This window comes from Aythya ferina (assembly GCF_964211825.1).
Source record: "Aythya ferina genome assembly, chromosome: 9".
Classification (NCBI taxonomy): Eukaryota; Metazoa; Chordata; class Aves; order Anseriformes; family Anatidae; genus Aythya; species Aythya ferina.
Window position 1 is genome coordinate 9585921 of NC_140305.1, and position 27465 is coordinate 9613385.

General features: G+C 54.8%; 1 protein-coding gene across 1 annotated transcript; it reads left to right on the forward strand.

Moving 5' to 3' along the window:
* The first annotated feature begins 19911 nt into the window (after positions 1–19911).
* Positions 19912–20985, forward strand: FOXL2 (forkhead box L2). Its single transcript, XM_084529114.1, has one exon. It carries the CDS (start codon positions 19973–19975, stop codon positions 20894–20896), a length of 924 nt encoding a protein of 307 aa, XP_084385240.1. The 5' UTR covers positions 19912–19972; the 3' UTR covers positions 20897–20985.
* Positions 20986–27465: the final 6480 nt, after the last annotated feature.

The following is a 27465-nucleotide window of genomic DNA, read 5'->3' on the forward strand; positions in this document are numbered from 1 at the left end:
GCCTCACTTTGAACTCATCCTCTGATGTCATCATAGCTGGGAGCTGGGAGCTGAGATAAATTACCATGTGGAAATACCGACATTGAGCTAGGTACCGATGTGTGGTACAATACAGTAATGCCTCTTGTGTTCAAGAATATTTTTAACATACTATTATTAGTGTCAGACTCTTTGGTTTGAACGCCTTTGATAAGTGAAATTAGCACGCTGTTTTTCCAGTCTATGTATGGTAAATTCTTTTCCCTTTTGGGGTCAAAAAATATAAATATTAAAGGAAACTCCAAGTGTTGCTATTTGCAAGGTTACAATGTTTGTTATTAGAACTGGGGAATACGTTCAGTCTTTCAGGCAAGATAGTACGAGGGACCCATGAAGGGACAGGAAACATCTATATTTGCTGGCAGCATGCCCATTTTAAACATATTGCTCACAGTGCCATCAGGATGGGGCACTGTGGGGCATGTGAGGAAGGACAGTTCAGCTATGCAGTATGAAAACATGCCATCATATCTATATTTCATAACATAGCAGGAGTAAGTCAGTCACGAGTTTAAGTTAATTAGATGAGGTTCTTTGCAGGAAGCCTGTTCTGCGGACAGCTAGAAAAACTGAGGATGTTCAGTGGAATTAGGTCCCTAATCTCAGTCCCCTCCTGGGAGAAGCAGCCAAATGCAGGAAGCACTTTGCACAAGGCTTCCTCCGGGTCCCCCCAGAGATGTCCCACAGAGAAGCCTGGTTTTAATGCTGCATTCCTCAGCACAAATAAAGCACAGCTTTACATCATTACTTGCACAAGGCTTTGAAAAGAGACTCCTATTGTACCCTATGACATAGGTATAGTGAGGCAGTAGGGACAAGTGTTTTCCCTTATACTTTCCTTTTTCTTTTTTTTTTAATAATGGAATTACGCCACACGTGAAGACAGGGTGGACTTTTGAGCTTAAATAAAGTAAAAAAAACAACTGGTCCCAGACTGCTGTGGTTACTGAAGAAGAGGCTGAATTCAGCACCATTTATTTCCACATACATACTATAGTACAAGTGCTCTAACCATTGCTTGTATAAACAGTTTCAATTCCATCAGGCAATTTCATTGATTGTGTTAATAGGGATTACTCTTCCCACAAGTATATAGAAAGCTCAGAGATGCTTTTAATCTCCCTGTTTGTCTTATCCCAAGAAAAATCTCCAACCAAAAAGCCCCCAGCTTCTCATTTTTTTGAACCCAGGCCATAGCTCCTGGAACTAACTAAAACAAGAGAAAAAGAAATCCAATGCATTTGTAAATAATCCCAATTAAGAGAAGCAGATTTGGCCAGCTGAGGATGCCTGGGCTGCGTATGGAAGCAATTCGCCTGGCTCCGTCCGCTCCCGTCCAACCCCGCCAAACGCAGGCCGTGCGGGCCGGGCCCCAGGGCCCTGCGGGGCGGGCAGGAGAGTGGCTGGCCGGCCTCGCAGGGACCCTCGGTGCTGGTGTCCCTCACGCAGGGCATGGCTCTCCTTGCCTTGGGAACCACACACACCACCACACCCTTTGGAGAGCGAGACGTGGGCTCTGTGCTGTACGCCTGGAGATACTAATGGGAGCCCACAGTAGGGGGCCCTGCTGCTGACTGTCCCACAGGTCTGAGGCAGTCCCGAGGCCTTTAGCACCACAGAGAGAGGTGGATGCCGACGTGTGAGGGAAGGAGCAGGGGGCAGCAGCTGGAGAAGTGCAGAGAGCGTCTGAGCCTCCTCACAGAGCTGTGCGGCACCGGTGGCCTTCACCTCGCCTGCACTGGCACCGCTGTGACCTGAGGTGAGCTGCGCCTCTGTGCCCCTGCACAGCAGCCTTCTGCAAAGAGGAGGGTGTCTTGGGGCATAGTAATTAGAAATAAGCATTTAAACGGTAATTGCACAAGCACTATCAGTCATCTTTACCAATTGCTTTTAGCCAGTAATTACATTTGATAAAGATTTTTGCTATTTGGAAGCAGGCCTCGATTTAAAACCACAAGATAAAGTGATTATATTCAAAAGAGCCTGTTGCTGCTGAAAGAGCCTATAAAGGGAGGAGGGTCTGATGCAGTGTTTTGGTCTTGTTTCTTCTCCACCCTCTTCCCCACACCACCTTGCTCCTGGCCGGGCTGTCCTCCCCCAGCAGACTAGTGCAGGCCACTTGAAAGAAAACGCTGAGAAAGTTTTGCTCAGATCAAAGAATGGTGCTGTGTTAAAAACAGTGTTTATTTTCAGTAGAGTCTTTAACTTTTGCCTTGGCTTCCTAAAATTTCATTTCAAAGTAGTGTGAGAGACATCAGAAATGTTTGTTCTTTTTCTCCCAAAATAGAAAAATAAAGGAAAAATTGCTGTAAGAAATAACCAAATCCAGGCAGATCTACTTTTCCTTTGAAAAAGGAAGGGCAAAGAGAAAAGTTGTCATGTTTCCACAGAAATGGACTAATTGGAGGGATGTGTGTCCGTAATGCTCTGTGGTGCAGGGAAAGACATTTACACAGAGGCGGTTGGGTGCAAGGCACAGAATATAGAAAGGAGAGGAAAGGGTTGGAAAGTCAAGCCAGAAAGGGCTGGTAATAAAAGACCAGTCAGAAGAAACTGATGAGAAAGAGGTTAAAGGCTGTGAAGAGCCCTGAAAGTCGTAAGACAAAGAAAAGTGGAAAGGTTTTGCAGTAGAAGCCTGTGCCTCTGCTACTTTTTTTTTACTACTCTTACCTTTTGACTTAGAAAAAAAGAGATGAGGTTTCTGGGTAGGGCGGGTTTGTGTTTAGGTGCATATTGACAGCTTTCAATTTAAGAGTGGGGAAAAAGTTAATAGTATGTAAACAGCCCCCAGAACAATCAAATCCAGCTTGCACTCATGCATCTCAGAGAGCATCGCGGCAGGAAGCCCATTTTCTCATTCCACCAGGTAAATTTTTTGGAAGTGAAGTTTACAGCATACCTGGAGCAACACTGCCCACACTGGTTTCTCTGTTCTTTTGACGCCCAAAATTACCCAAAAATCCTTTCCTAGTATTTTCTGCATGACAGATGTGGGCTTAAGCCTTCCCTGGGTAGGGCACAGTGCTGCCGACTGCAGCATCTTTCTAATGCTCTGAGGAGTTTTAATGTTGTGAGGAGGCTTCTTGGTTGCCTCCTCTCAAAAACCAAAGCATCATGGCTGGCAGAAGGGTGGCCACAGGCTCTTTTTGGGTGCCAGGCAAAAATTTTATCTTAGGCAATATCAGAGGGAATTTACCAAGGAACATGGGAAGAAGGAGAAAAGTCTGAGTGGTGAAGTGGGACCACTAGAAAAATGAGAGTAATGGGTTTCTGCTAGGAATCCTGTCCTCTGCTGGAGCATGCAGATGCGCTGCACTCATCCATCCTTTGTGCGTGTTGAAGACATCCATGGAAAAATAAAAAGTCAGTGAAGGGAAATAAAGAGTGCTGCTGGGAACAGCTCACTGGGCAGAGGAGAGAGCCAGGGCAGGGGCCTTGCTGTCTGAGCAATGGTCTCTGGGACCTGGGGGCTTTTTTGTTACGATTTTGAAAAAGTGTATTGTGTAAAATTGCTTAACACATACTTTTTGATTGATTTTAAAGTGGATAATCATCACTGAGCTTTAAATACACAGAGACTGTTGTTGGAGCTACAGATTTTCGTTGTTAATACTAACATTAAATATTTATTCTGGATAAGAATAATGTAGTAATATGGGGAAGCACCTGTGGCTGAACTGCTGCGATAAGGATCTCTTCTATATGCTTCTACTGCCAATATTTTCACAAACCTCACTGTATTCAGAGGTAAATAATTTTAATTCATTTTCTACTGGTTTTGTCTCACAAATTTGAATGCATTTGATGCGTGAATCTGTACAATTAGGTCATAAACGCTAATTCCTGCCCTTATGGACCTATGCTAGCCAGTTTAAGGAGTTCTGTCTGGCAGGAGCTCCTTTTTTCCTCCAGCACTAATTGGGTGATGATAATTGGGTCGCTCTAGGAAACAGCAGAGCAGGACAAGGCAGCTGGAAGCAGTGTGAGAGGAAATCCAACACCATGCACAGATTTAAAATTTTATGAAGCTACAGAAATACACTTTCCCATTTCAGTGAGTGTTACCAACCGGCAATTCCTTTCTGTTTGTTTTGACAGCCTCTTTGGTGTGGCTTTTAAAAGCTTTATAGGGGATAAACTTTTTAATTAAAAATTGGAGAATTAAGTGATATGTCTCGCTCTCTGATGATGATATACCCAGGGAAACTGACACTGAATACTTTTGTTATATATATGTGAATGCTAGATACTTCATTATTTAGTGTTATATGTTGTATTTTTCAATAGGAGTTATATGATAACTGTGGGTTTAGATGCCTTCAGATGCACCACAAACAAACTTCATTAACTTCAAGTAGTATTTGTGCTCCAAAGATGATTTTGTGTTTTTAAAAAAACTCTGTGGAAGCGAACAGTTTTGTGACATTGATTTTTTTTTTTAATGATACAGCCTTTTCCCAACCATTTTCATACATACTTGTAAGCACCCAGTTAGGTTCTTAACTACATGAAACTACTGTGCTTCAGTGAATTATTCTGAGCTGTGATTTTTGGAGTAGCAATTTCTTGTAATTTTAGTTGGGTTCTGTTGTTAAGACCTCATGTTAACATAGAGATGTGCTACTGACCTTGTAAAGTCAATGGTAAATTTCCATTTGCTCTAGTGAAGCTGAGGTTTCAGGCTTGTATAAAAGCCCGAGTTAGCAAATGAGATCTGTCAGGCAAGCTTAAACCTTAAAGCAGAAGCAGGTGAACTGCAGTCCCAGCTTGAGTCCTCTGTATGTGAGGGACCTGGAGAAACGGTGTGTAACAAAAAGAAGCTCACTCTTCAATTTTGTCCTTATCTGCGTGATCAGGAGCTGCACACATACAGAATAATTTCAACCCTTAAAAAGCGGTTCCAGTCCACATGAGGGGCGAAATTTCTGATGGAGACATGCTGCCTGACACAGCCTGCGTGCGTGCCCAGGTGAGAGCTGTGTGCTTTCAAAGAGCTGATGCTGCAGAGCAGATTTTGCAGCAGAGCACATTTAACCTCAGATTTACATTGGTCTGATGGCTTTCAAGTTACACAAGTATCTCCAGCCTTCTCCCCTCTTGTGCCGTTTTGTGCTCTTACATGGGTGCAGTGCAAATAACAGTTACCTGCTGCCATTCAAGCAGTTTAACACACACTGGAAATAGCTTTGTAAGGAAGTCCCTGCCCTGAATAGGAGTAATGCTTTGACAGCAGAGAGATTGAATAGTTCTGTTTTCCATGTCTGATAACCACGTTATGATCCCATGACGTATACAAAGCGCTGGGAGGCAGCAACTAGTTTCATTACAACATAACCAACAAATAGCACTTCTATTATTATTTCTGCTGTATGTTAAATAGCTATTTGATAGGATTACCTTTATTTGAGGCAAAAGAAAAACTAAATTACTGCTTAACCTACAGAGGCTCTTGTTTTGTTTCAGTTTGTCTTAATGCTGCTTTGAAGGCTCCAGTGAAATCTTTCTGTAGGCTACTGACTATACATGCAAGGCAGTATATCTTCTCTACCAACTTCAAACCTGGTTATGCTTTTTTTTATTAAAAAAAAAAAAAAAAAGCTTGTCTTGCTAGAAACCATGGCCAGTAAAAGAGTGGGTTTTGATGTATTAAGTCCATCTTTCATGTGCTGAACTGTATGGTAACCAGCATTCTTGTAACTGAGAGGTGCAGGCTCCCGGACAAATATTTTCTATTTCTATTTCTATTTCTATTTCTATTTCTATTTCTATTTCTATTTCTATTTCTATTTCTATTTCTATTTCTATTATTTATTCCAGAGTTGTGGTGGCTGTATGTAGCTCTGCTCTCAAATGAGGAATAGGCAGATGAAATCTAATACAAAGATGAAATCTGATAGTAGGATGGGGGTGGTTCTTTTTCAGTTCACTGAATAACACCGTAAATGGGCTTTAAGTAATTAATTTGTCCTGTGTATCTAGTGGACTATAATGGAAATAGAATATCAAGTCAGTGACAAATCTGCTTTTTCTGTGATTGTTTCTGAATTATGTTGTTGTTGTTATTATTATTATTATTATTATTATTATTATTATTATTATTAAGCAATATTCTCACAGACAAAATGCGCATCTCATCTTGGAGTTGTTGTTCCGTGTGAGTAGAGGGCTGATCTGGTTGCTGATGACCTTACGGACAGGTCTGCTGGAGGACGGACAGTGAGACAGTTCCCACAGTAGTTAGAGCAGCAGTAATTGGAAGCAAAAGGCACCACAGCTTCACTCTCAAAATGAAAAGTGGGAAAAAACACTGCTTCAGGGAACATCTAGATCGTGTTGGTCTCTAGATGTCATTTGTTATTCTTCAGGTACTGGTGACAGTTCCACGTGAAGGAACATAAGTTAAAACCAGCGGCTTCTGAGACTTCCTCTGGAGGCACGATCAGCATTTATGTTGATTATGTTTTAATCTAAGGAGGACTTCAGGACTGCGCAGAGGTGCTGTGATCAGGTTTCAGAGAAACACCCTGCAAACTGTGCTCTCTGTATCCAAAGTGTGTGAAGCCTCTCACTGCCCGCTGCTCTGGTGGTGTGCTTCTGCACATTGGCATTGTTAATGCAAGCAAGTATGACACATATTGAGGTCTGAATAAATAACTTACTTCCCATATACCTTACTTATGCTTTTAATTTTGCAGCATTTTGCAATAAGAATTGAGGTTTTCCTGTTGAGGTGTACCAAGGAACCATAACATGAAGCCAGCCAACAAGTAATAGACCCTAATCAACACAAACCACTTTTTTAAGGAACAAGGGAGAAAAGAGAAGCAATGAGAGATGCATTTTTATAGTAAATAAAAGTTCTGACACACACCCACATACAAAAATGCTGACAGTAGTGAATTCAGCAGACCTCAGCAACTGTTGAAGGACCTGTAGCAATAGGCCCTACAAAACAGATTCCAGAAGGACAGGCAGGGAATGTCCAGATCACAGATATCACCAGGTGGAAACATACAATTTTGCACCTGCTTTCAGCTGAAAATCAGGAAACCCAGGCTGGAGAGGCTGCAGTAGGAACCCTGTTGGTACAGGGTTGCTGGCTTCTACTTATAGCCCAACACTGGGCTCAAGTCAGGGTCTTGTGCTCACACAGGACCAGCCCCATGACGGTTCCAATGGGAACTTTCCCACCAGCTCCAGCAGTCTTTGATCAAAGCCTCTCGAGCATCAGAAGTTGTTTTGGGGGTCCCAAATGGATTTCTGTCTCTGCGCTGGGCTGGGAGACTCAAAGTCAGGCCTGCGCTTGGGCAAGGACCCGATGACATTAAAATCCTCTGACTGAGTTCTTTTCAGTCCAGGTGCTCTAAGCAGGCTTTGACTTAGTTAGCTTGAAAACATCTCAGTTGTGAATAAATTGGGGGTTGAAACCAATTAATTAATCCATGTTAAACCTTAATTCAGTGTAATTTCCTGAGTGCATCTGTGTAGGAAGTCCTGAGAACTACAGGCTGGAGAAATGGAAAGCAATGTGGTGTGTACCTTCTTTCAAAGGCCTTGGGTTGCCATTTAGGCCTGGTACTAAGCAGCTGAATTGGGAAAGAGCTCAACAGTTTAGATTTTTTTTTTGGAGTCTGTTCCTCAGTGTCACGGTGGTACAACTGAGTGCTGAGCACTCCTTAAAATATCCTTTTGGACCTATCTGTGTGTGCTTGGCTCTTTGAAACCTAGCCCTGAGCTCTTTAGTTTTTGCAGTTACTGCATTGCTGAACAGCTGGGTTTATTACTGTCCTCTGATAAAGTCTCGATAACCTCCTCATCAGATTTTCATTAAGCATTTCACTAAGAAGATAAGTTCATTGAAGTTGTCGTACATCAGCCTTCCCAACTATTTATTGCAGTCTTTTTTTTTTCTTCTTTTTTTTTTTTTTTTTAACCTAATGCAGTGGAATTTAGAGAAATACTGTGAGCTTTGCGTTAAATCTTCAAGGGAAAATTCTGTTAGCAGAATGCTGCGTGGGCACCAGACACTGATGGAAGATACTTCTTTGGTGCAGCCCGTGCTGACCTTAATAGCACAGAGAACGTGGCTTAGTGGCTTTTTGCATGGTCATAGAGGCTGTGCACTGTGGTGCAGGGCTGCGGCACACCCGCTTTCTTCCAGCAACCACTTAGAGCCTTTGAAATCCTCCCTTACCCTTTTCCAACAGTGTCATAGCATCGCTGTTTTAAAAACCTCTTGAATTTATACCAAGTATTTAATGGCAAAATCACAATTTTTTATTCCACTTAGCAATTTGGCAGTGGAAAGGCCCTACTGTGTTCTTTCTTTGAAGTCCGAAAAAAATCTGGCCTAGGTTTGTTACTTGGGGAAAAGAGATTTGCCTTGTGTAACAATTATTCTCCTAATGCCACGGGACACTTGGGGGTGCACTGTGTTTTCCTAATACAAACATTTAGCTCTGATGAGACTTGCAGAGTTAGGCAAGAAACCGAAAGTACCTTCTAGTAAGGGTCATCTTGTCATTAGACCAATGGATTTTCCAAAAGATTTTGCTTTGTGTAATGCATTATAATTATGTGACAGGAGAACAGTGGAGAGTATGGCATAGCATTTCCCATAGGTTTCCTTTCTGAGATAAGAAAGATAAACATTCCGCTTTGCTTCTCCAAGAAGAAGGAAAAAAAAAAAAAAAAACTCCCCCTGCGGTTTCCTGAGAGGCAGTTGGATGCAGGATGGTTTCTGTAGCTGAGGCTTTTTGCTTCCAGACAATGATCCGTGCCGAGTGGGGAAACCGGGCGTACAAAGTGAGGAAGCCCCCTGGACTGAGGTGTGCGTCCTTGGCTTCCTGAGAAGGCGGCTTATCGCCCGCAGGTCCCTGCGCACTCGCGCTGCGCTCCGGGCAGCTCCGGGGGGCCGGGGGCTGTTTGTTTTCGCAGGGCGCGCTTGGCACTGGGGGAACCGGGAGGCCTTTAATTGGATCTCGCTTTTGTTCCTGGGCTGCTGCTGCTTCGACTAAATCGGGAGGAGCAGGAGCAGCACCGAGGTCTGGTTTAGGGTATGCGCAGCTTGACTCGAAATGACCCACCTCTGTTTCAGCCGTGACACCCAGGCCAGGGAAATATTTTGCTTAGACTGGCTTTCCTAAAGCAGGGAGGGAATCTCTAGTTACAGAGCTAAGCGAGCAGCAGCGGTGCCTTTCCCTCCATTCCACCCTACAGCACTGCCACGCTCTGAATTGTGCAGAAGGGGGGGAGAACTACCCAGGCATCGCTCTCCCCTGCTAGCTGGAAAGCGTGAGCTGCCACTCCCCAAAAAACAGGGGGGTAAAAGCCTAAGAAGGGTTCACCAGGAGAAACTGTGAAAATGGCAGTAATGCCCTCAGTTAGTGCTCGGCGGGGTAGTGTCCGCCTCTGAGGGATGAGCCCCTCGATGGCTTCAGGACTTTGCAGTTCCCTGCGTTTTTGCTTCTGTGTTTAACTCTCATTTGTAACTTCTTTTATTATTCGCAAACCAAGTTTTGTAATGCACTGACATCTGCTGTGTGTTTGACTAATGCAACCACTAAAGGACTGAAACAAGCCTTGCTGCCTACGCATAACGGGACTCTAGAAATAAAATCTCAGAAAGGGGGTAAGAAGAGGAGGTGAACCTATTCGGTTATTATTGGTACAAGGAGGTAAGAAGGAGCATCCACCCTCCCTGCATCTTCCAGCACAATTGTTTTGTTGGAAGGACTGGCACAGAAGTGTGCTGACTTCATTCATGCACACAGCAGTCCTGTGGATTGGTTTTGGTTGCTGCAGGTCAGGAAGAGTTACATTTGCCCGTTTTTTCCTTCGTTTGGTCTCATCAGGAACTCAGTGATGCAATGGCCCTGACATTATGGACATGTGATCCTGATAAATAGCTTTTCTGCCAATTTTCAGAAACACTGAAAAATCAAAATTTGGAAGAAAGGAAACAACCAGTGCGACTGAGTAACCCCGCTGCCTGCACAGGAAGCACTGCAGCTGCGAGACGGGAGCAGTCTCAAACCCAGCAGAAAGTATTGGTAGGTGCTATAGCAGGAGCCGCACAGCCACATCGTTGTTAAAATACTGGGCCAAACTGCCAAAAGGACCTTCCAGGTAGATAGCACTGACTGATGAGCTAAAGCCCCACTGAGACACCTTCTCTGATAGCTGAATCCCTCTCCATGGCAGCAAGGGACAGCCCTGTGCTCGTGCCCACCACACGTTTCCACCTGGGACAGTGCTCATCAGGAGCCCAGTACCGAAACACTGACATGAGAAACTGACCTACATCCAAACGAATAGCGGGGAGGTTCTGCTTTTTGTCAAAATTTATGGGATTTCTGATGGAAGTCTGGAACCAGACTAGGATTTTTGATTATGTTGTTACTGAAAATAGTTGAGTAGTTTATTTAAAAAACAAACAAACAAACAAACATTTTTTTTCTTTTTTCACAACAAAGGTGTTTTAATAGCTTCAAGGAAGAATCGCTTGTAGAACAAAGATTCAAAACCTCACAGTCTCTCTGGAAAGGGGGGAGCCTCCTAACAAATGATTTCTCAAAACACAGGCTTATAGCAGCTCCACGAATCACAAGTCAACAAAGCATGATTGTCCCTCACCTCAGTCCGTGCACAGGTAACATTAAGGTGCTTGCCGTGCCTCTGATGTAGTAGGCAAGACCCTATAGATACTCAAGCAAGGAAGACAAATGTCCTTTCTTTTTTTTTTTTTCCTTTAACTCCAAAGCTGGCTGTAAAAAAAATGTTTGTAAATCAAATGTGTGAGATGGCTGCAAGGCCATGGCAGTGCTGGCTTAACACCTCACCCAACAAGAAGGACTGAAACAGAAAATACCTTTTCATTATGAAGAGTCTTAAACAGTAGGGGAAATCCTGCTGCTCTTGAGATCAACAGGGAAATTCCTTTTTAGCTTTAAAAGAACCAAAATTTAACTTCCTATTATTCTGAAAGCCTTCTAAAAAGCCCTGGCATTTCTGTCATTTCACAATCTTCCCACAAGCAGGGAGAAGATACCTCTCTTACACAGAGTTGCAACTCTTTACATCTGGACAGCAGTTTTACACGTCAGTACAGGTGGTGGTCAAGAACATTTTTTTCAGGGGCATTAAATGATTGCTGACTTTCTCTCTTTCTTTTTCTGCTTTCAGTGGCAGCGGTGGCTTCCTTGAAGGCCCATGCCAGAGTGCCTTCAGTCTTGATTTTCAAAGCGTCTGATGGCCAAGCTCTGAATTCTACATTTTCAAGCCAAGCATAAGCAAACATGACCACTATTTAGACACACAAATTCACGGGTACACTTAACGATATTGTGTATTGCCTAATTCTGAAAAAAAAAACACATGTGGAGAAATGTGAGATTAAACAACTAGTGAAGCATCCGGTAGCAAGCAAAACTCTGCTCCAGCAACAACGCTCTTTGTAACATACTTGAAGTGCCCAAAATGTGACTTGCTGTCTAAAAGCCACGTGTTATCCCAGTTTGTAGCATCAACTAACAGAGACTCATGCTTTAAGCAGAGTTGTAATCATTAACAAATTAATTTATCACATCAAGCTAAGCCTATTTTTCCTCATCAGATTGTAAGCCACGTATAAGGCTGCATTTATTCTTTGATAGGCACTGCACATTTTCAGTGCTGCTCTCTGTAAGGATGCAAGCATACACAAAGCATTAAAAGCTAACAAATCACTGAAGGGAAAAACAAAATAAAAAAAATACAATAAAAAAACCCACAGCCAAACCCCTTCATTTCCTCTGCTATTTATTTAAGTCAGATAAAATCAAGGTTAAAAAAATCCAGCCTTTCACCCTGCCCATTAAAAAGGAACCACAGGAGGAAAAAAAAAAAAAAAAAGTTGTAATTCTTTGGAACTTGAAAATGATTCCAAATATCTGCTGAATATTTTAGCATACATTCAGTGCAGTGCATGCTTCTGTAGTGGGCATTGTGAGGACTAAGCTGCACATGAGGCCACTGAGCAGAAGTGGCTCAATGTTCAGTCACGTGGCACACTGCCTGCTGGATTTCTTATGCAAATAATATTATTTCATGCTTAATATTAGCCCCCTGAGGCACCAGAAAGGTGGAGATGAATGGTGTGGAGCTAGTTAAGTACCAAACAGGATGTGCAAGAAGTGAGACAGAGATTTACTTCGGCAGTGGTTGCATTTTGTTGTGAAATAACACAAGTGATATTTATATTCTGCCCCCCCTGCAGGCACTGCAGCGATTCCTATAAGCACTGAGGGCTGCTCTCCCCCGGGGCACCCACGCGTGGCCAGCTCCTGCACAAGCGGCTGTGGCCAAGGAGCTGGGCTGAGCCTTTCAAACTCCCCCTGCCCAGTCAGCGTCATCCCTGGGCGCCTCAACAGCCAGCCCCGCACCTCAGCACACCGCTGGAAAGGGGTCAGGGGCATGTGCCCTGCCTTCTGAGCCAGCTTCACCATGAGGGCAGCCTGTGCTGCCTTCAGCAGGACCTCTGGCCTGAACTCACGGGTCATGGGCTGGAATTACTTATGCTTAGTATAGGCTGGACTCGCCTGTGGGGCTTAGCAGCTTCTGAGAGGTATCCCTATAATGGCTGCATCTCCTTTATTTGTTGCAAGGGATAGCTACAAAATCAGTGAAGAAAGGAGAATAAGTTAAAATGAAATTATAAGTAAACAAACTGTAATAAAATGAACAGGGTGAACTTTTATCTATGTCTCAAACTGGATTTGAACCAAGCCCCCTCTGAGATTCTAAAAAAGTTTGGGATTTTGTTGTTGTTGTTTGGTCTGCTCTGCATTTCCTTGCTCTCACTGTGACCAAGAGTAGAAACACCGGAAAACTGCAAGCAAGTCTGATATGCTGATGTTTCTGGCCAGGTCCAAAGCAGAACAGGCTGGAAATGTCATGCATGCTCCCTTGTTTGGTAGATTTCCAGTTCAGGTTTACAAACTCCAAAGGTTGGACTAAGATTGAGATAAACAAAAGAACTTCGGGGTGACTGCACAGACAAAACTCTATTTTCAGAACTGAGGTGGCTGAGCTTAAGCTGAAATATTCAGCTTCTGCAAGGTTTCTGTTCTTGCTGTCAAGGAAATGTTAATGTTTGGGGATTGGATTGTGCTTGCAAGGCCACTGGTTGGCTGGGGCAATGCAGGAGCTTTACAGGTGTCCAAGGGTCAGACCCGCCATCCCCTGACATCACGACCTGTGTTTCCAATGGTAGCATGCTTTAAAGTTATGCATTCAAATTTGGAGGGAACTATGTAATCTGAAGTTGATTTTGGCCAAAGCTTAACTCCTTTCCTCCAGAAGGAAGAAAATCACTTCCACCACATCACTTTTAACTTGATTCTCTAGAGATTGTATGTGGTTTGAGCCAACAAAACAGATTTGTTCTCAGATCAAACCTATTTATGTAATTTCAAATCTTATAATCTTTTAGTAGCATGGTAGTTACATTTAAAAGGAAACTTACCTGTGCTTCTGATTGTTTTAAAGGGTAGCATGCACTCAGCAGGGCACAGCTAGAGCCTGGGGCTGGAGGTTGCCAAGTGCACCAGTTCTGACCAGGGAGCAGAGAAAGCAGAAATGGCTTCAGGGCTCCGGTTCCTGCAGGCTGCTTGTACGTCAGTGTGGCAGCGCCACGTACTGCTCCCAAACATGGGCTGCGTGTAACATGTCCAGTTTTTAAGAGGAAGTGATTGCAGCCAGGTGCCTGGTAGTCCTTGCTCACTGCTGCTCTGCCCTCTGCATCTAGCGAGATAGTCTCCGAGTGCCTCACTTGGGGCTGCTGTTCAGTAAGAAGCTTGTGTGTTTGTGGACTTATTCACAAGTTGTTAATGTAGGTAGCACAGACATAAACGTCAGTTGTGGGCAGTCTGATGTTAAAACCAGGCACCCTGTTCCTGGCTAGCCTGGCCCATTCTGCAAACTCCGGAAGAGCTTGGGGCATCACTGCATAGCTTTACTAAGTAATGTTGCTTCTAGTGGCTCAGAAATGGAAAAGGAACATGAAGAGCGTGGTCATAGTAATATAGATGGTAAAATCGCAGTGTACAAGCAGGCTGTACAGCATGTTGGCACATCCATACGTACAGCTTTGCTCCCAGGGCAGCACTTCCCCTGCAGGAGCCTGCACAAAGAGGGCAGAGAGCTCTGAGCATGCCATCCAAGTTCTCAAAGAGCTGCTGAAAAGAAAACTTGAATTCTCGGCACACAGGTACGGTGCCCGAATTCAGCAGCACAAATGAGTCATTGTGAGCAACTCTCTCATACTAAAATTAGCCTAGCTGCAAGCATGAGAAAGCATGTCCCCATCTGGCCAGGTCTGCTGTAGGAGCGGGAACCCCCCAGCCCCAGCCTGAGAGCGCCTATCCCCGTGTACCGCAGCAGCAAACCCTCCCGGCGTGGACGTGGCTGAGGCTGCCAGCTCCTGTTGCTTGTTGCAGCCTCAGGCTCATGAGAGGCAAACAGCTCTGCCAGCACGGCCGTGTGTTTAAGAGGGCTTCTGTCAGCAAAGGTTTAGCAGGTGAGGGAGCGACTGCTCCTCTCCCAGCAACTAGCAGCGCAGTCGTGTTGTTATGTTGCAGAGCTCTGCCTCCTGAATTTAGGAGCTTCAGCTTGCCACCTGAATGACATTTCAGATGTCCGTTCCTCAGAGCAGTAACATCCGAGGCTCGGGGTGAAAACGGGCTCGAGTAGGTTACATGGGTTCAGAGAGGAATCACGGCTGTAGCTGGGGACCCGCATGCTCTGAGAAGTAATGGAAGGCATAAATTCTCTTTGATGTCCTTAGGTTGTTTGGAAGATTTTTCCCTGAAGCCTCCTTTTTCAAATAATCTGAAATTTGTACCACTTTCCCTAGTTCGATCTTTATCAAACACTGCAATTTTTGAAACAGTCTAAACAAGCGTGCAGATTTTTGATTGCCTAAAAGCAGTGGTCTGTTAAACAGTGTGTCTCTGTAGTAGCAGTGGGAGAAGGCTGACTTGGCTTTAATTTTGTTGTACAATACTATTAATTTGCAACTTCAGGGTGATCTGGACATAAGTGGACTTGTATTATTCTTTTCCTTTTTTTTTTTTTTTTCACCCGTGCTTTGTAGAAAAACAAGCATCGATTTCTAAGTGCTAGAAAGAGCAGCTTGCTTTGGAAGTTGTCAGCCTGATACAAACGATCTTTGCTTCGAGCTTCCTAAAGAGACATAATTTCTACTTTGTCTGAAAAGAGGAGGCTGGCTTGTTTGTTTTTATTTGCAGCATTCGGCAGCATTGCTGTAGGCCACTGACTGCAGGATGGCAGTAACACAGGATTATCCTGCAGAGCCGTAACTAGTGAATCCATAACAGCCAACCTGAACTCTGCTGCGGGCTGCCATTTAATACCACGAGAAACTGTTTGCATTTCATCATGTAACCGGTTGTGTGAATTCAGGAACCTTCCCTGGATCGGGCTGTGTTTTCAGATGAAAGGGAGAAACTACCAAATGGCAAAGTGAAATATATCGTTTGTTTTCCTGTGGGCCTGTCCTCTAAGCATAAACAAACACACCGGAGTGAGGGCTGCGGCTCATGCTGCAGGGAAGGAAAGCGGGGAGAGAAGGGGTGGAAAGGAGGAACGCAAAGGGGGAAAGGTTGAAGGCTCCTTTCTAACGAGATAGATTTCTTTGATATGCAGGCAGTAGGAACAGGCTCGAAATGAAAGAGACCGTGCAAAGTATCTCCGCGGTGTCAGCCGAAGGGTAAAATCCACTCTGCTGATCTTCAGATCCTTCCTTCTAAAATTCCCGTTGGAAGCAGTGCAGAATTGAGCCCGTTTGTGACTTTTCCCTCAGGCCCTGTTAGATCGGCTTTTATTCAATGCGATTGCAGTCCGGATCATAATAAAGTTATTCTGTTCCTCATGAAGCTCACATTATGGATGTGCAGCCATCATGGTCTATGGACTGCCTAATTTTTCCTGTAAAAACAGAAAGCCTTCTACGGCTGGGAGCTTGTAAAAACAAGCCCGAAGCTACCCGAATTTTTAGCTTTGCCGTACAAACGAGAAACTCAATTCTGCGCTGCAGAACGTGTCTGCACCTACACGCGCTCGGGCGTTTGACAATGAGACTCATTCATGCAGAAGAAGACCCCGTCCAGGTGAATGTCCCCTTGTCCCGGCGCCACCCGCCTCCGAGGAGCGGCCGGCGAGGGCGAGCAGCGAGGGCAGCGGCAGCCGCCGGGCTCCGAACGAAAGCTGCGGCCGGCACCGCGGCTCCGCCGAGGAAACCGCGGCCCCCGGCCGGGAGCCGGCCCCCGGGCCAGGTGCCGCCGCCGGGGGCTCGGCAGGCCGGGGCCGAGCGGGTGGTGGCGGAGCGGGGCGCGTCCCCCTGCGCTCCGCAGAGCAGGGTGCGGGACCGGGAGGCGCCGTGCCCTTGTTTTACACGGTTGGTGCGGGAATAAAGAGTCAGCGATCTTAAAGGCTTTGGGAGAAGAACAAGGGGAAAAACAAAAAGCAAAAAAAAAAAAAAAAAAAAGGAAAGGGAAGAAGGCAGAAATGCTTGCGACGGTGTCACGGTAACTCCCCTTTCCCGGATGCTCCGGCAGCAGCCGCGCCGAGGAAGCGGCCGGCTCCGGGGGCTCGGGGCTGGGGCCCACCCGCGGCCGTGCCCCCGCCACGGGAGCCCGGTGAGCCCGGCCGAGCCCCGCTGCTGCTGCCGCGGCGGTGCCGAAAGGGGCCGGGGCTCGGGGCTGGGGCTCGGGGCTGCGCGGAAACGGAGCCCAGCGGGCGGCAGGAGGGGCCCTGCCCCGGGACCCGCTCGGGGGAGTTCCCCGCCGGAGGCTCGTTTGCTCTCCAGGAGGGGAAAAAAAAAAAAAAAAATAGAAAAGAAAAGAAAGAAACCGTTCGGGACACAAAGTCTGCCACGTTTCCGACCCAACCAACCTCAAACCTTCCAGGTAGCGATCGGCTCCGCTGCCCGCACCGGGTGAGTAGAAAGGCGGGGAGGGGCTGCCGGGCTCTCCCCGGGCCGTGCCCGCTGCCCCCGCCGTGCTGCCCGCTGCCCGCCGCGGGGCTGGGGCAGGGCAGGGGTGGCCGGGCCGCGGGGCTCTCGCCGCGCTCCCCGCCGCCTCCCGTGCTTCGCTCCGGACTCGGCACCGGCTCCGGGGGCACAGCGGAGGGGCCGATCGGGGAGGGGGGCCCGGCCCGGCTCCGTGCCGGAGGAGGAGGGCGAGGCCCCGGCGCGCAGCCCCCCTCGGGGGCCGTCTTAGCGGCGGTGCGCGGCCGGGGCTGAGCCGCGCTCTGTCCGCCGCCGTCCCCGCCGTGCTGCACCGGGAAGGGGCCGCTTGGCCCCCGTGGGAAGGCAGCGGGAGCCCTGTTCCCGCTGCCCCGTAGGGACCCCCGCTGGACTCTGCCCCTCGCCGCAGCGGGGCGGGCACCGGGCGCCGGCGCCGTGGCCCCGCTCCGCCGCTCGCCCCCCCTCGTCCTCCCCGCGCCCCGAGGGCAGCTCCGCCGCCGCCTCTTGCGCTCCGTTAGCCCGGCTCCGTTACCGGCACCGTTACCGGCGGGCAGCCCGCGGGGACCTTCCCACCCCATCACCGGGCCAGTGCCCGCCGTCCCCCGCCCCTCCTGCTGCTTGCAGTGCTCCCGCTGCTTTCTGGGGGCCGGGGAGACCCCAGCGCCCGGCTCGGCCGCAGCAAAACCCACTCCGGGCCGGGCTCCAGCGGCGCTGCTGCGGCGGGGCCCCAGCCGGGACAGGGAGCAGCGGGGCGGCCCGGGGGGGCCCGACGGCATCGCCTGGCGCCGAGCTCCCGTTCAGCCGGCATGCCCCTCCGTGGGGCTGCCGAAAGGGAAAAAAAAAAAAAATTAAAGAGAGGGGAAAAAAAAAAGCCCCTTGGATGTCAAATGTCCTGTGTGAGCGAGCGGGCCCTGCAGAGGAGCTGCGCGCCCGGTTTGGGAGCGCGGAGGGAGGTCGGAGCCGCTTGGAGGAGGTGATGACACACGCGGCCGTGCTGTTGCACCTGCCCCGGCTCTCGCCGCGGAAATGCCTGCGAGGAGGCCGCCGAGAGCAGCCTGGGTGGCCGGCAGCGGGGAGCTCGGCCCGGCCCTGGGGAGCTCGGCGGGCCCGGCACGGCGCGGCCCGGCACGGCTCGGCACAGCTGGCCCCGGCTGCCCTGCGCGGGGCTCGCCGCCGGGAGCCGGGCAGAGAGCCGAGGAGGGCGGCCTCGTCCCGGCCCCGTCCCGGCCCCGTCCCGGCCTCGTCCCGGCCTCGTCCCGGCCTCCTCCCGGCCGCTCGGGCTCTGCCCGGGGTTGCCGAGGGGGCTTCGTGCGCCCGTCCCGGCTCTGCGCGCCTCGCTGCCACGGCCACACGCACGGAGTTCGTTGTTTTGGGTCCACGTTTCTCGGCCGCCGCGAGGCAAGCCATCAGCCTACACGGCCGCAGGCGAAGGTGCGGAAAGGTGTTTTAACCGAGACTGTAACAGCGCCCGCGAAGGGCACCCACACTGCTCCGGTAAAATAGGCTCGGGCACCGTGTGCTGCCCTCGCCCCGAGCGGCCTCTCCCGGCGGGGCCCGGGGCCGGGGGGTGCACAAAGCCCCTGCGCGCCCCGTCGGGAGCCGCAGGCTGCACCGGGCACGGCGCTGGCGAGCCGCCGTCCCTCCGGGCTTGGCTGCGGTTACAGAAACCGATGCGGGACGCTAAGTCGGGTGGGGCGGGGGAAAGCGCTGCGCTGCCATCCGCGCTGCTGAAAGCCAGAAGCGGGGCTGGGGGCCGGGACCCGGCGGCCGCAGCCACCGAGGCCGTGCCAGGGGCTCCCCGGGCTGTTCTCGGCCGAGCGGGGAGACGGGGCCGGGCTGCGGGCGGACCCCGGGGCAGGGCAGAGCGGGGCCCCGAGGCTCTGCGGGGCTCGGCCCGGCCGCCGGCCGTGCCCGTCGGCGGGGCAGCGGGAACCTCGGCCCCTTTGTCCAGCACCCTCGGGCCCGCCCGCCCGCTTTGCCACGGCGGGCAGAGCCGCCCCGTTAACCACTTGTCGTTAGGGGACACCGCTCGTGCCCGGCCCGCTTCGCGCTGCCTCTCTGCGGCTCGGGGGGCGCTGCCCGCGGGCAGAGGAGGGCAGCGGGGGGCGATGCGCGGACAGGCGGCAGGGAGGGTGCCGGCCGTGCTCTGCGGCTCCGGGCGGCGGGGCCCGGCGGCGGGCAGCGGTAGCGGCCGCCCTGGGCTCCCCGGGCGCGCTCGGGCGGCGGGGCCCGCGGCCGGGACGCATAAAGGCGGCGGCGTGTGCGGCTGGCCCCTGACAGCCCCGCGGCAGGGGCAGGGGCAGGGGCAGGGGCAGGGGCGAGCGCCGCGTCTCCCCGCCGCCCCCCCGCGGCGGCCCCCCCGCGGGCCCCGCCGGGCTCCCCGGGAGGCAGAGGGCGGGCGGCGGCGGCGGGGCTCGCTCGGCGGCCCCCGGCCCCCCCGGCGGCGAGGCAGGGCCGGGCCGGGCCGGGCCGGGGCGGTTCCGCCGCGCTCCGCTCCGCAGCGCTCGGCGGGGCCACGTCGGGCCGCGTGTGCGCGGGGCTGAGCGCGGCGCCGTGACTGCGGAGTGAACTCGGCCGTGCCCAGCGGCTCGGCGGCGATAGGGGAGCGGGCTCCTGACGAAAGCGGAACTCGGCCGGGCCCATACAAATCAGAAAAGAGCCCGGCCGCCGCGGCAGAGGGGAGCGGAGCCCGCGGGGGCAGGGACGCCGCCGCCGCCGCGCTGCACGGAGCAGCGGCGCCGCGAGAGGCGCCTCCCGATCTCCATCCCGGCTCCGGCCCCGGCTCCGGCCCCGGCCCCGGCGAGCCCCGCACGGGACGGCCGCCAGCAGCGGGCTCGGCGCAGCGCGCACCGGCAGCGCTCGGCACCGCGCAGCGCTGCGCGCCCCGGGCGGCGGGCGCGGGGCACCATGATGAGCAGCTACCCGGACGCCGAGGAGGACGCGGTGGCGCTGCTGGCTCATGACAGCGGCGGCAGCAAGGAACCGGAGCGGGGCAAGGAGGAGCTGGGCGCCGACAAGGGCCCCGAGAAGCCGGACCCGTCGCAGAAGCCCCCCTACTCCTACGTGGCCCTGATCGCCATGGCCATCCGGGAGAGCGCGGAGAAGAGGCTCACGCTGTCCGGGATCTACCAGTACATCATCAGCAAGTTCCCTTTCTACGAGAAGAACAAGAAGGGCTGGCAGAACAGCATCCGCCACAACCTCAGCCTCAACGAGTGCTTCATCAAGGTGCCCCGGGAGGGCGGCGGCGAGCGCAAGGGCAACTACTGGACGCTGGACCCCGCCTGCGAGGACATGTTCGAGAAGGGCAACTACCGCCGGCGGCGGAGGATGAAGCGGCCTTTCCGGCCGCCCCCGACCCACTTCCAGCCCGGCAAGACCCTCTTCAGCCCCGACAGCTACGGCTACCTCTCCCCGCCCAAGTACCTGCAGTCCACCTTCATGAACAACTCGTGGCCGCTGGCGCAGCCCCCCGCGCCCATGCCCTACGCCTCCTGCCAGATGTCTGGTGGGAACGTCAGCCCCGTCAATGTGAAAGGACTCTCGGGCCCGGCCTCCTACAGCCCCTACTCGCGGGTGCAGAGCATGGCGCTGCCCGGCATGGTGAACTCCTACAACGGCATGGGCCACCACCACCACCACCACCCGCACGCCCACCACCCGCAGCAGCTCAGCCCCGCCAGCCCCGCGCCGCCCGCCGCCCCGGCCGCCAACGGGGCCGGCCTGCAGTTCGCCTGCGCCCGCCAGCCCGCCGAGCTGTCCATGATGCACTGTTCCTACTGGGAGCACGACAGCAAACACAGCGCCCTGCACTCCCGCATAGACATCTAGGGAGGCTCCGACCGGCCGCCGCCGCAGAGTGCCCCGGCCCCGGCCCCGGCCCCGGCCCCGCTCCGCTCCCGCCGCGTTCCGTGCGCTGTCGTGTGCCTCCTCCTCCTCCTCCTCTTCCTCCCTCTCCTCTCTCTCTGTGCCCGAAGCGTGGCGCTGGGGAAAAGCCCCCCCTGCTCCGCGTCTGCCTGCGGGCAGCCTAAGCGCGGAGCCCGGGCGGGCTGCTCCCCGCTCTGTCTGTCTGTCTGTCTGTCGCTCTGTCCGTCCGTGTGTTCGTTCGTTCCTCGGGGCCTGGGGCTTGTTTTCCCGGTGCTTTTTTGGAGGGGGAAGGCGATGACAAGCAGGCCGGCTACCCCTCAACACTCTGCCCCGTTCGGAGCCGGCCTCGGCGCTCTCGGGCTCGGAGCGCCCGGGGCTGTGGCGGTCCCGGGGCCGGGGCCTAGGCGCCGCCGTGCGCCGCCGAGCTCGGCCTCCTCCTCCCCTTCGGCCTCTCTTTCTGCTTCCTCGGCCTGCAAAAACACTGCGCTTCTTCCGAGCTGTGCCTTCTCTTCGAAATAGTGCTGATGGGGTGACTGTCGTAGCCGCAGGAGAAGTGCGATGTCGCTGGTTGTTAGAAGCCAACAAACAAAACCCGCCAGGGTCACTCGTGAAACGTTTCGGTAGCGGTAGATGTATTTTTAAAGGAGACATTGTCCTCTGAGGTCTTAAAAGTAATTTTATACAGGTCTAAAAAAATATTCTGATGTTATAAAAAGAAAAAGAAAAAAAAAAAAGACGGTTTCCTATGAAATTTGAATATTTTTCCAAGCGCATATTATTATTAATAATGAAAGTTTAAACTATCTTCGTATTTTTCGACCCCAAATCTGGCCCAAAATGGATTTTCGGTAGGTTCTGCTTTTGAATGCTTTTTCTTGAAACGTTTTGATCCTTCGATTTTACATAGATTAATGTGAAAAGAAATAGCGTTTATAATACAGGGGCCAGTTCATAGCGATTTTATAAGTGTTTATGTAAGCTGATAGATGCTGTGGCATAGTACCATTTTGGGACCAACTTTTCTAGAGCGAACTAGCACTTTTATTGTACTTTCTAGCATTGTAAAGTCTCCAATAAAACGCTTTTCTTTCTCTCGATACCGTTGTCTTTCACTCCGCTCCCCCGCGCCGCTGCTCGGTCGGGAGGCGGCGGAGCTCCGCGCTCCCGGAGCCGCTCCCGGAGCCGTCCCGGGGCCGCGGCAGGCGCGGGCCGGGCTCGGGGCGCGGAGCGGGGCCGCTCGGAGCCGGCCGGGGCCGCTGCCAGGCGGCGGAGCGCGGCGGGACGGCGCTGCCCGGGGCACCGGCGCTGCCGCGGCGCGGCTCCGGGCTCCGCTTTCGTTTCGGCCCCGCTTGCTCGGGGCCGCGGAGCCGCGCCGCGCTCTCCCGGCCCGGGCCCGCCCTCGGACGCCGGGCCGGGCCGGTGCGGGGATGCGGGGGTGCCACTGGGTCGCCACCACCCCGGGGACCCCCCCCGGCGCTCGCCCTCCCTCCCGGGGCCTCCTGCAGCCTCCCTGCTCGGAGGACCGGGGCAGCCCCAGCCCGGGCTCCGGAGCCGTAGCGTCCCGCACGGCGGGCACGGCCGGCGGAGCAGCTCCGGGCGGCCCCGGGCCCAGGGACGGCTCCGGTAGCGGTGCCGTGCCGTGCCCAAGCGGTGACCCCGCAGGGACAGAGCCCGGCCCGGCGCTGCGTGGCCCGGCAGCCGGCTGTGCCCGTAGCAGGAGCCAGGGAGCAGCGCTTTCAGCCCGCGGTGGGCGACGGGCGCCCCGGGCGGCACGGCCTCCTTGCCCCGGGGCTCCCGAGCGGGGAGCGGCGAGGAGCGGGCCAGGGAGGCCCCGGGCTGCTTTCTGCCGGGTGCCCGGGGGGGGGCCGGGCAGCGGCGGCTCGTCCCGCCGGGGCCCTGCTCTCTTCGCCCGAGCTCCCCGGCCCCAGCGCGGCCCGCGGTCAGCCGGTGCCGCCGTCGCGCCCGTGGGATGTTTCTGCGGTCGTTCTCCGTGTGTTACAAACAAGGGCAATGCTGGATGGAAACCCGCGTGGTTTATTAAGCAGCCACCGTGTCCTGGGCACGGCCGCGGCTCCGCCGCCTCCAGCTTTGCCTCCCCTCGGTGCGCACACGGCAGGCCGGGGGCGGCGGGACCCGGGCCGCGTCCTCGGCAGCGCCGCCGCAGCGGGGAGGGGGAAAGCAGCCCCGGAGCCCCGCCGGGAGCCGAACAGGAGCCCCGCCGCCCCCGGGCCGGGCTGCCCGCTCTCGCCGGGTGCCGTCGGGCGGTGGAGCGGGGCCCGGCTCGTCCTGCAGCTCCCGGAGCGTCCGCGGCTCCCGTTCAGCTCCCGGCGGGACCTCTCCGGCCTGGGGCAGCCACGGTGCTGCGCGGGACCGGGCCCCAACCGAGCCGTAACCGGCTCCGGTGCCGAGCAGCCTCGTGGCCACGAGCCCGGGCCGGGTTTGCCGCCGGGGCTTTGCTCGGCGCGGGGGGGGGGGGGGGTGACGGCTGCGGCTCGACGGCGTCTCCTCGCCCCGGGGCCCTTGCTAAAGAAAGCGGCCGAGCGCCGGCCTGACGGCAGGAGCCGGCTCTGCGCGCAGGGCGAGGCCCGGGCCCCGTTACACGAAGGCCGCGGGCGGGCGGCAGCCACGGGCCGGGGGCAGGGGGCCTCGGGGCAGCCGGCCCTGCCGGAGCGGCCCCGGATTTGTGCAACGGTGGCGAGAGATGAAAGCAGAGGAGCGGGGACTGTTTTCTCCCTGCACGCAGCGGGCGTGGAAGGAGCCTCCCCGAGGCTCCCACCGCCCCCCGGCCTCCCCAGGGGCAGTGCCGGGCCCGGGGCGCTGCCGTGCGGCCGCCGCTTCTCCTTCCCCGCCGCTCCTTGGCGCAGCCGTCGAGCCCCGCCGGTGCTCGGCGGGTGGCACAGCCCTGGGCGCCGGGAGCGCTCTGGGCACGGCCCGGCACAACCCGGCACGGCTCGGCACGGCTCGGCACGGCTCGGCACGGCTGCCCTCTGCCTGCAGCCGGGGCAGCTGAGGAGGACCCCCGGGAGCGGGGTGGCCCGGGGCGCCCCGGCCCCTGTCGCCGTGGCCGGGCCGAGCTGAGGGGGGGGGGGGAACGCAGCCGGCTCTCACCTTGCGGCCCCCTCCCGCCCCGGCCGCTGCGGCTGTTTGATACCGCCTGATTCCTGGTATTCTTGTCCGTGTTTTAAGTCGTGAAAAAGTCATTTCCAGTCCCATGGTCCGCGTTTCACCCTGAACTCATTGAAAAGAGAGTGCGGGGTCAGGACTGTTTATTATACAACCAATTAAAACAGGAAAATATGCAAAGGCTTCATTCAGCGAGATCCGGCTATTGTTAAGCCGAAAACGATATTTTGGTTTCAGAAATAAAAAGTACGTTTGTTACTTAAAAAAATCTCCGCTCTGCGTGTGTGACGGCCGCGGGGACGGGCGGGCAGCGCCGCCAGCCCCGGTGCGCCCCGCCCGGCCGCCGCCCGGGGCCCCGACGGGCGATGCCCGGGGCCGGCCCCGGGGCGCTCCGCAGCCCCAGCGGCGGCCGCAGCCCCGCGGCTCGGAGCCGGGAGGGGCCGGGGGGCGGCCGCCAGGTGCCCGCTGCCCCCGCGCCTCCTCCTTGCCGGGGTGCGGCCCCCCCGGGCTGGGCTCCCAGCGCCGGGAGCGGGCGGGCGGCGGCCGGGGGGGTCCGCCCCAGGTAGCCCCCGGGGATGCGCTCAGCAGCGGGCCTGGGAAGCGCTCCCCAAAACAATCGCTCGGGCTGGCCTAACCCGAGGAGTTTATTTTAGTCCCCGAGCTGTATTGAAAACATTAGCTCTGCTTCTTGTGGTTGTTTACAGCGTGTTGGGCTCGGCACCGCGGCCGCCCTTCTGGAAGAGTCTCGCAGAACTGAGGCAGAGGGAAACCAACACAGAAGTGGCTCGAAAAGCGCGATGGCAAATGATTAATCAAATCCGAGCCAGGAAGGCGGAGGTAATCAATGAGTTTTCACTTATAGTTTACTCGGATGGACATCTTTCTCCTTTTCTGCCTCTAAGTTCGGAAACCACACGGGGGTTCATTAGCCAAACAAGCAGCTGCAGGGCTCGCCGGGCTGGTGGGAATTCCTTCCAAATGAGCTCCGTGCTTCTGAAGCGGAGCCCGGCTGTCGATAAAACCGCGTGCTCGCCGCAGCCCGGGCACACGCAGCCTCGGCGAGCACCGAGGCCGGGCTGCGCCCCGAAAAGCCGAGCCCCGGCCCCGCTCCCCCGGGGCTGCCGTCGAGCACACGGAGCCCGAGCGCACGGCGCAGGGGAGCGCGCCCGGGCGGCCCCGGGCGTTGCAGGGCGAATGCCGGGCTCCTTTCGGTAAGCCTGGGCTTCCCCAGCCTCGGCTGAGACCTCGAGGTGCAGCACTGGCTCCGCCGGCTCCGCTTTGGGGGCTGGAGCCGCCCCGGGGCGCCCCGAGGGCTCAGCCTCCTCCCGCCACCGGCGGAGGCTCGGGGTGCCGGAACGGAGCCGTGTAAACGCCACGGCCCTGCTGGCACGTGTGTTTGTCACCTCCCTTCGTTTAATTGACTTCTCTCTGGGATTTTTTTCGCACACAAGGCGAACAGCTCGTTCGGAGCGGTCACACGGTAGCGGAGCGGAACGTCCCGCTTCCCTTTTTACACCGTTTTCGATTAAATTGGGCAGCCCGGCGTTGACGCCGCCAGGAAAGCGAAGCGGAGCAAAGCGCCGCAACCTGCGCTCCGGCCCCCGGCACAGCATCTCCCAACAAATGCGGGTACCTCTGGCTCCCGGCGGGGGCGGCGAGGGCACCGGGAGCTGCGCAGCAGCGGGGAATTGTCCGTGGGAGCCGGCGGGGAGCCGGTCCCTGACTTGGAGGCTGCCGGGGGAGCTTTCAGCTCGCTGGGAAAGCGACGCTCGCCGAGAGCCTGCCCCCGGGTCCCGCTGCCGGCTCAGCCCAGCAGCCAAATTAGCGCCGGGCTGTTGGAGATGCGGCGCCTGTTCGCCCGCGTTGCACAACGATAACCGTGATTTTTCAGCCCCCTTTTTCTTGCTATCGTTATGTTCCGTGAAAACCCAAACAAGCAATAAAGGACGGGGGGGGAAGTCGAGCACAGCATGCGGGGTAATGCCCTGAATTATCAAAAGGGGGGAAAAAAAACAGAAAGGAGTCACTCGCTAGGTATCATCTTTTTTCTTTTTCTTTTCTTTTTCTTTTTTTTTTTTTTTTTTTTCAGGTGTTGCTTATAACAAAATGTTCGGGGAAAAAAAGACAAAAACAAACGGGAGGCAGACTTGGCGGTGATGTGCTCGGCTCCCTCTGTTCCCCGCTCCGGGAGGCGATGTCCCCCGCCCGAGGACAGCCAAATGCCCCGCTCCGAGCCGGGCTCAACGCCAGGAACCGGCGGCACCGGGCGAGGCTGGGAAGGGCTCCGGGGAGCGCCGGGCTTCAGGAGCCTAGGGGCTGCCAGCCCCAGCCCTGCCTCCGTTCGTTTGCAGCGAGGTTTCGCAGTGGTTTTCAGAGTTTTTGTTGTTGTTGTTGTTGTTGTTTTTTTTTTTTTTCCCCGGCGGTGCTGGCCCCTTGTCCCCCGCCGTGCCGGGGAGGATGGCAGCAGCCCCCGGCCAGCCCCGCTCCTTCCCGGGGCTCCCGGCTCGGACCTCGCAGTCTGGCCGGGAGCAGAAATGGGAACCACTTGTTTAAACATGCCAAGGTCCCCAAATCTCTGCGAGCCATCGCAGAAAGGTTTTTTCCCTTCCCGGAGTGGGAAGGGAGTCAGGGGATTACGGGCAGGAATGTCTGCTCAGCCTGCTGCAAGCACCGCAAGAGCTCGCCTTGCCTTTTTCTTTTTCCCATCAGTTTTTCCATTCCTTGAGGAAAATTTTTCGGTATCTGAATCAAAGCGAAGTATTCCAACTTTTGCTGTTGTTGTTTTGTTTTATCTTAGCCCCTTTTCATGTTTCCAGTTAAAAAGTGACAGATTCGGTGGAGCTCTCGGCTGTTTCCCATTAGAGGCGGGGAGTTCACCGGGGTGCCGGCCCGATGCTCCGCAGCCCAGAGCACAAATAGGGCCGGGGGAGCCGCGGGGGCGAGCCTGAGGCGGCAGCCACAGGAGCAGGGGTCGGGAAGGAGCCTGCGGCGGTCCCGACCACCTCGCCCGGCTCGGCACGGCCCGGCACAGCTCTGCATGGCTTGGCACGGCTCTGCACGGCCCGGCCCGGCTCTGCACGGCTCTGCACGGCTTGGCACAGCTCTGCACGGCCCGGCCCGGCTCTGCACGGCTCTGCACGGCTTGGCACGGCTCTGCACGGCCCGGCCCGGCCCGGCGCTGCCCCCTGGCGGAGCCGCGGCCCCGCGCAGCGCTGCTGTCCCGGCTGCCGCCGCCGCCGCCCCCCGCGGGCCCGGCCCGTGCCGTGCACCCCCGGGGTCCCCCCCGCGCACCGGGGCCTTGCGAGCCCCGCAGGTCGGGAGGGCCGGCGAGGGGGGCGCCGAGCAGCGCCCGGCGTGAGCGGGACGAGGTGGCTGTCACCTGCACGGCACCTCTGTGTGCCGGATGCACT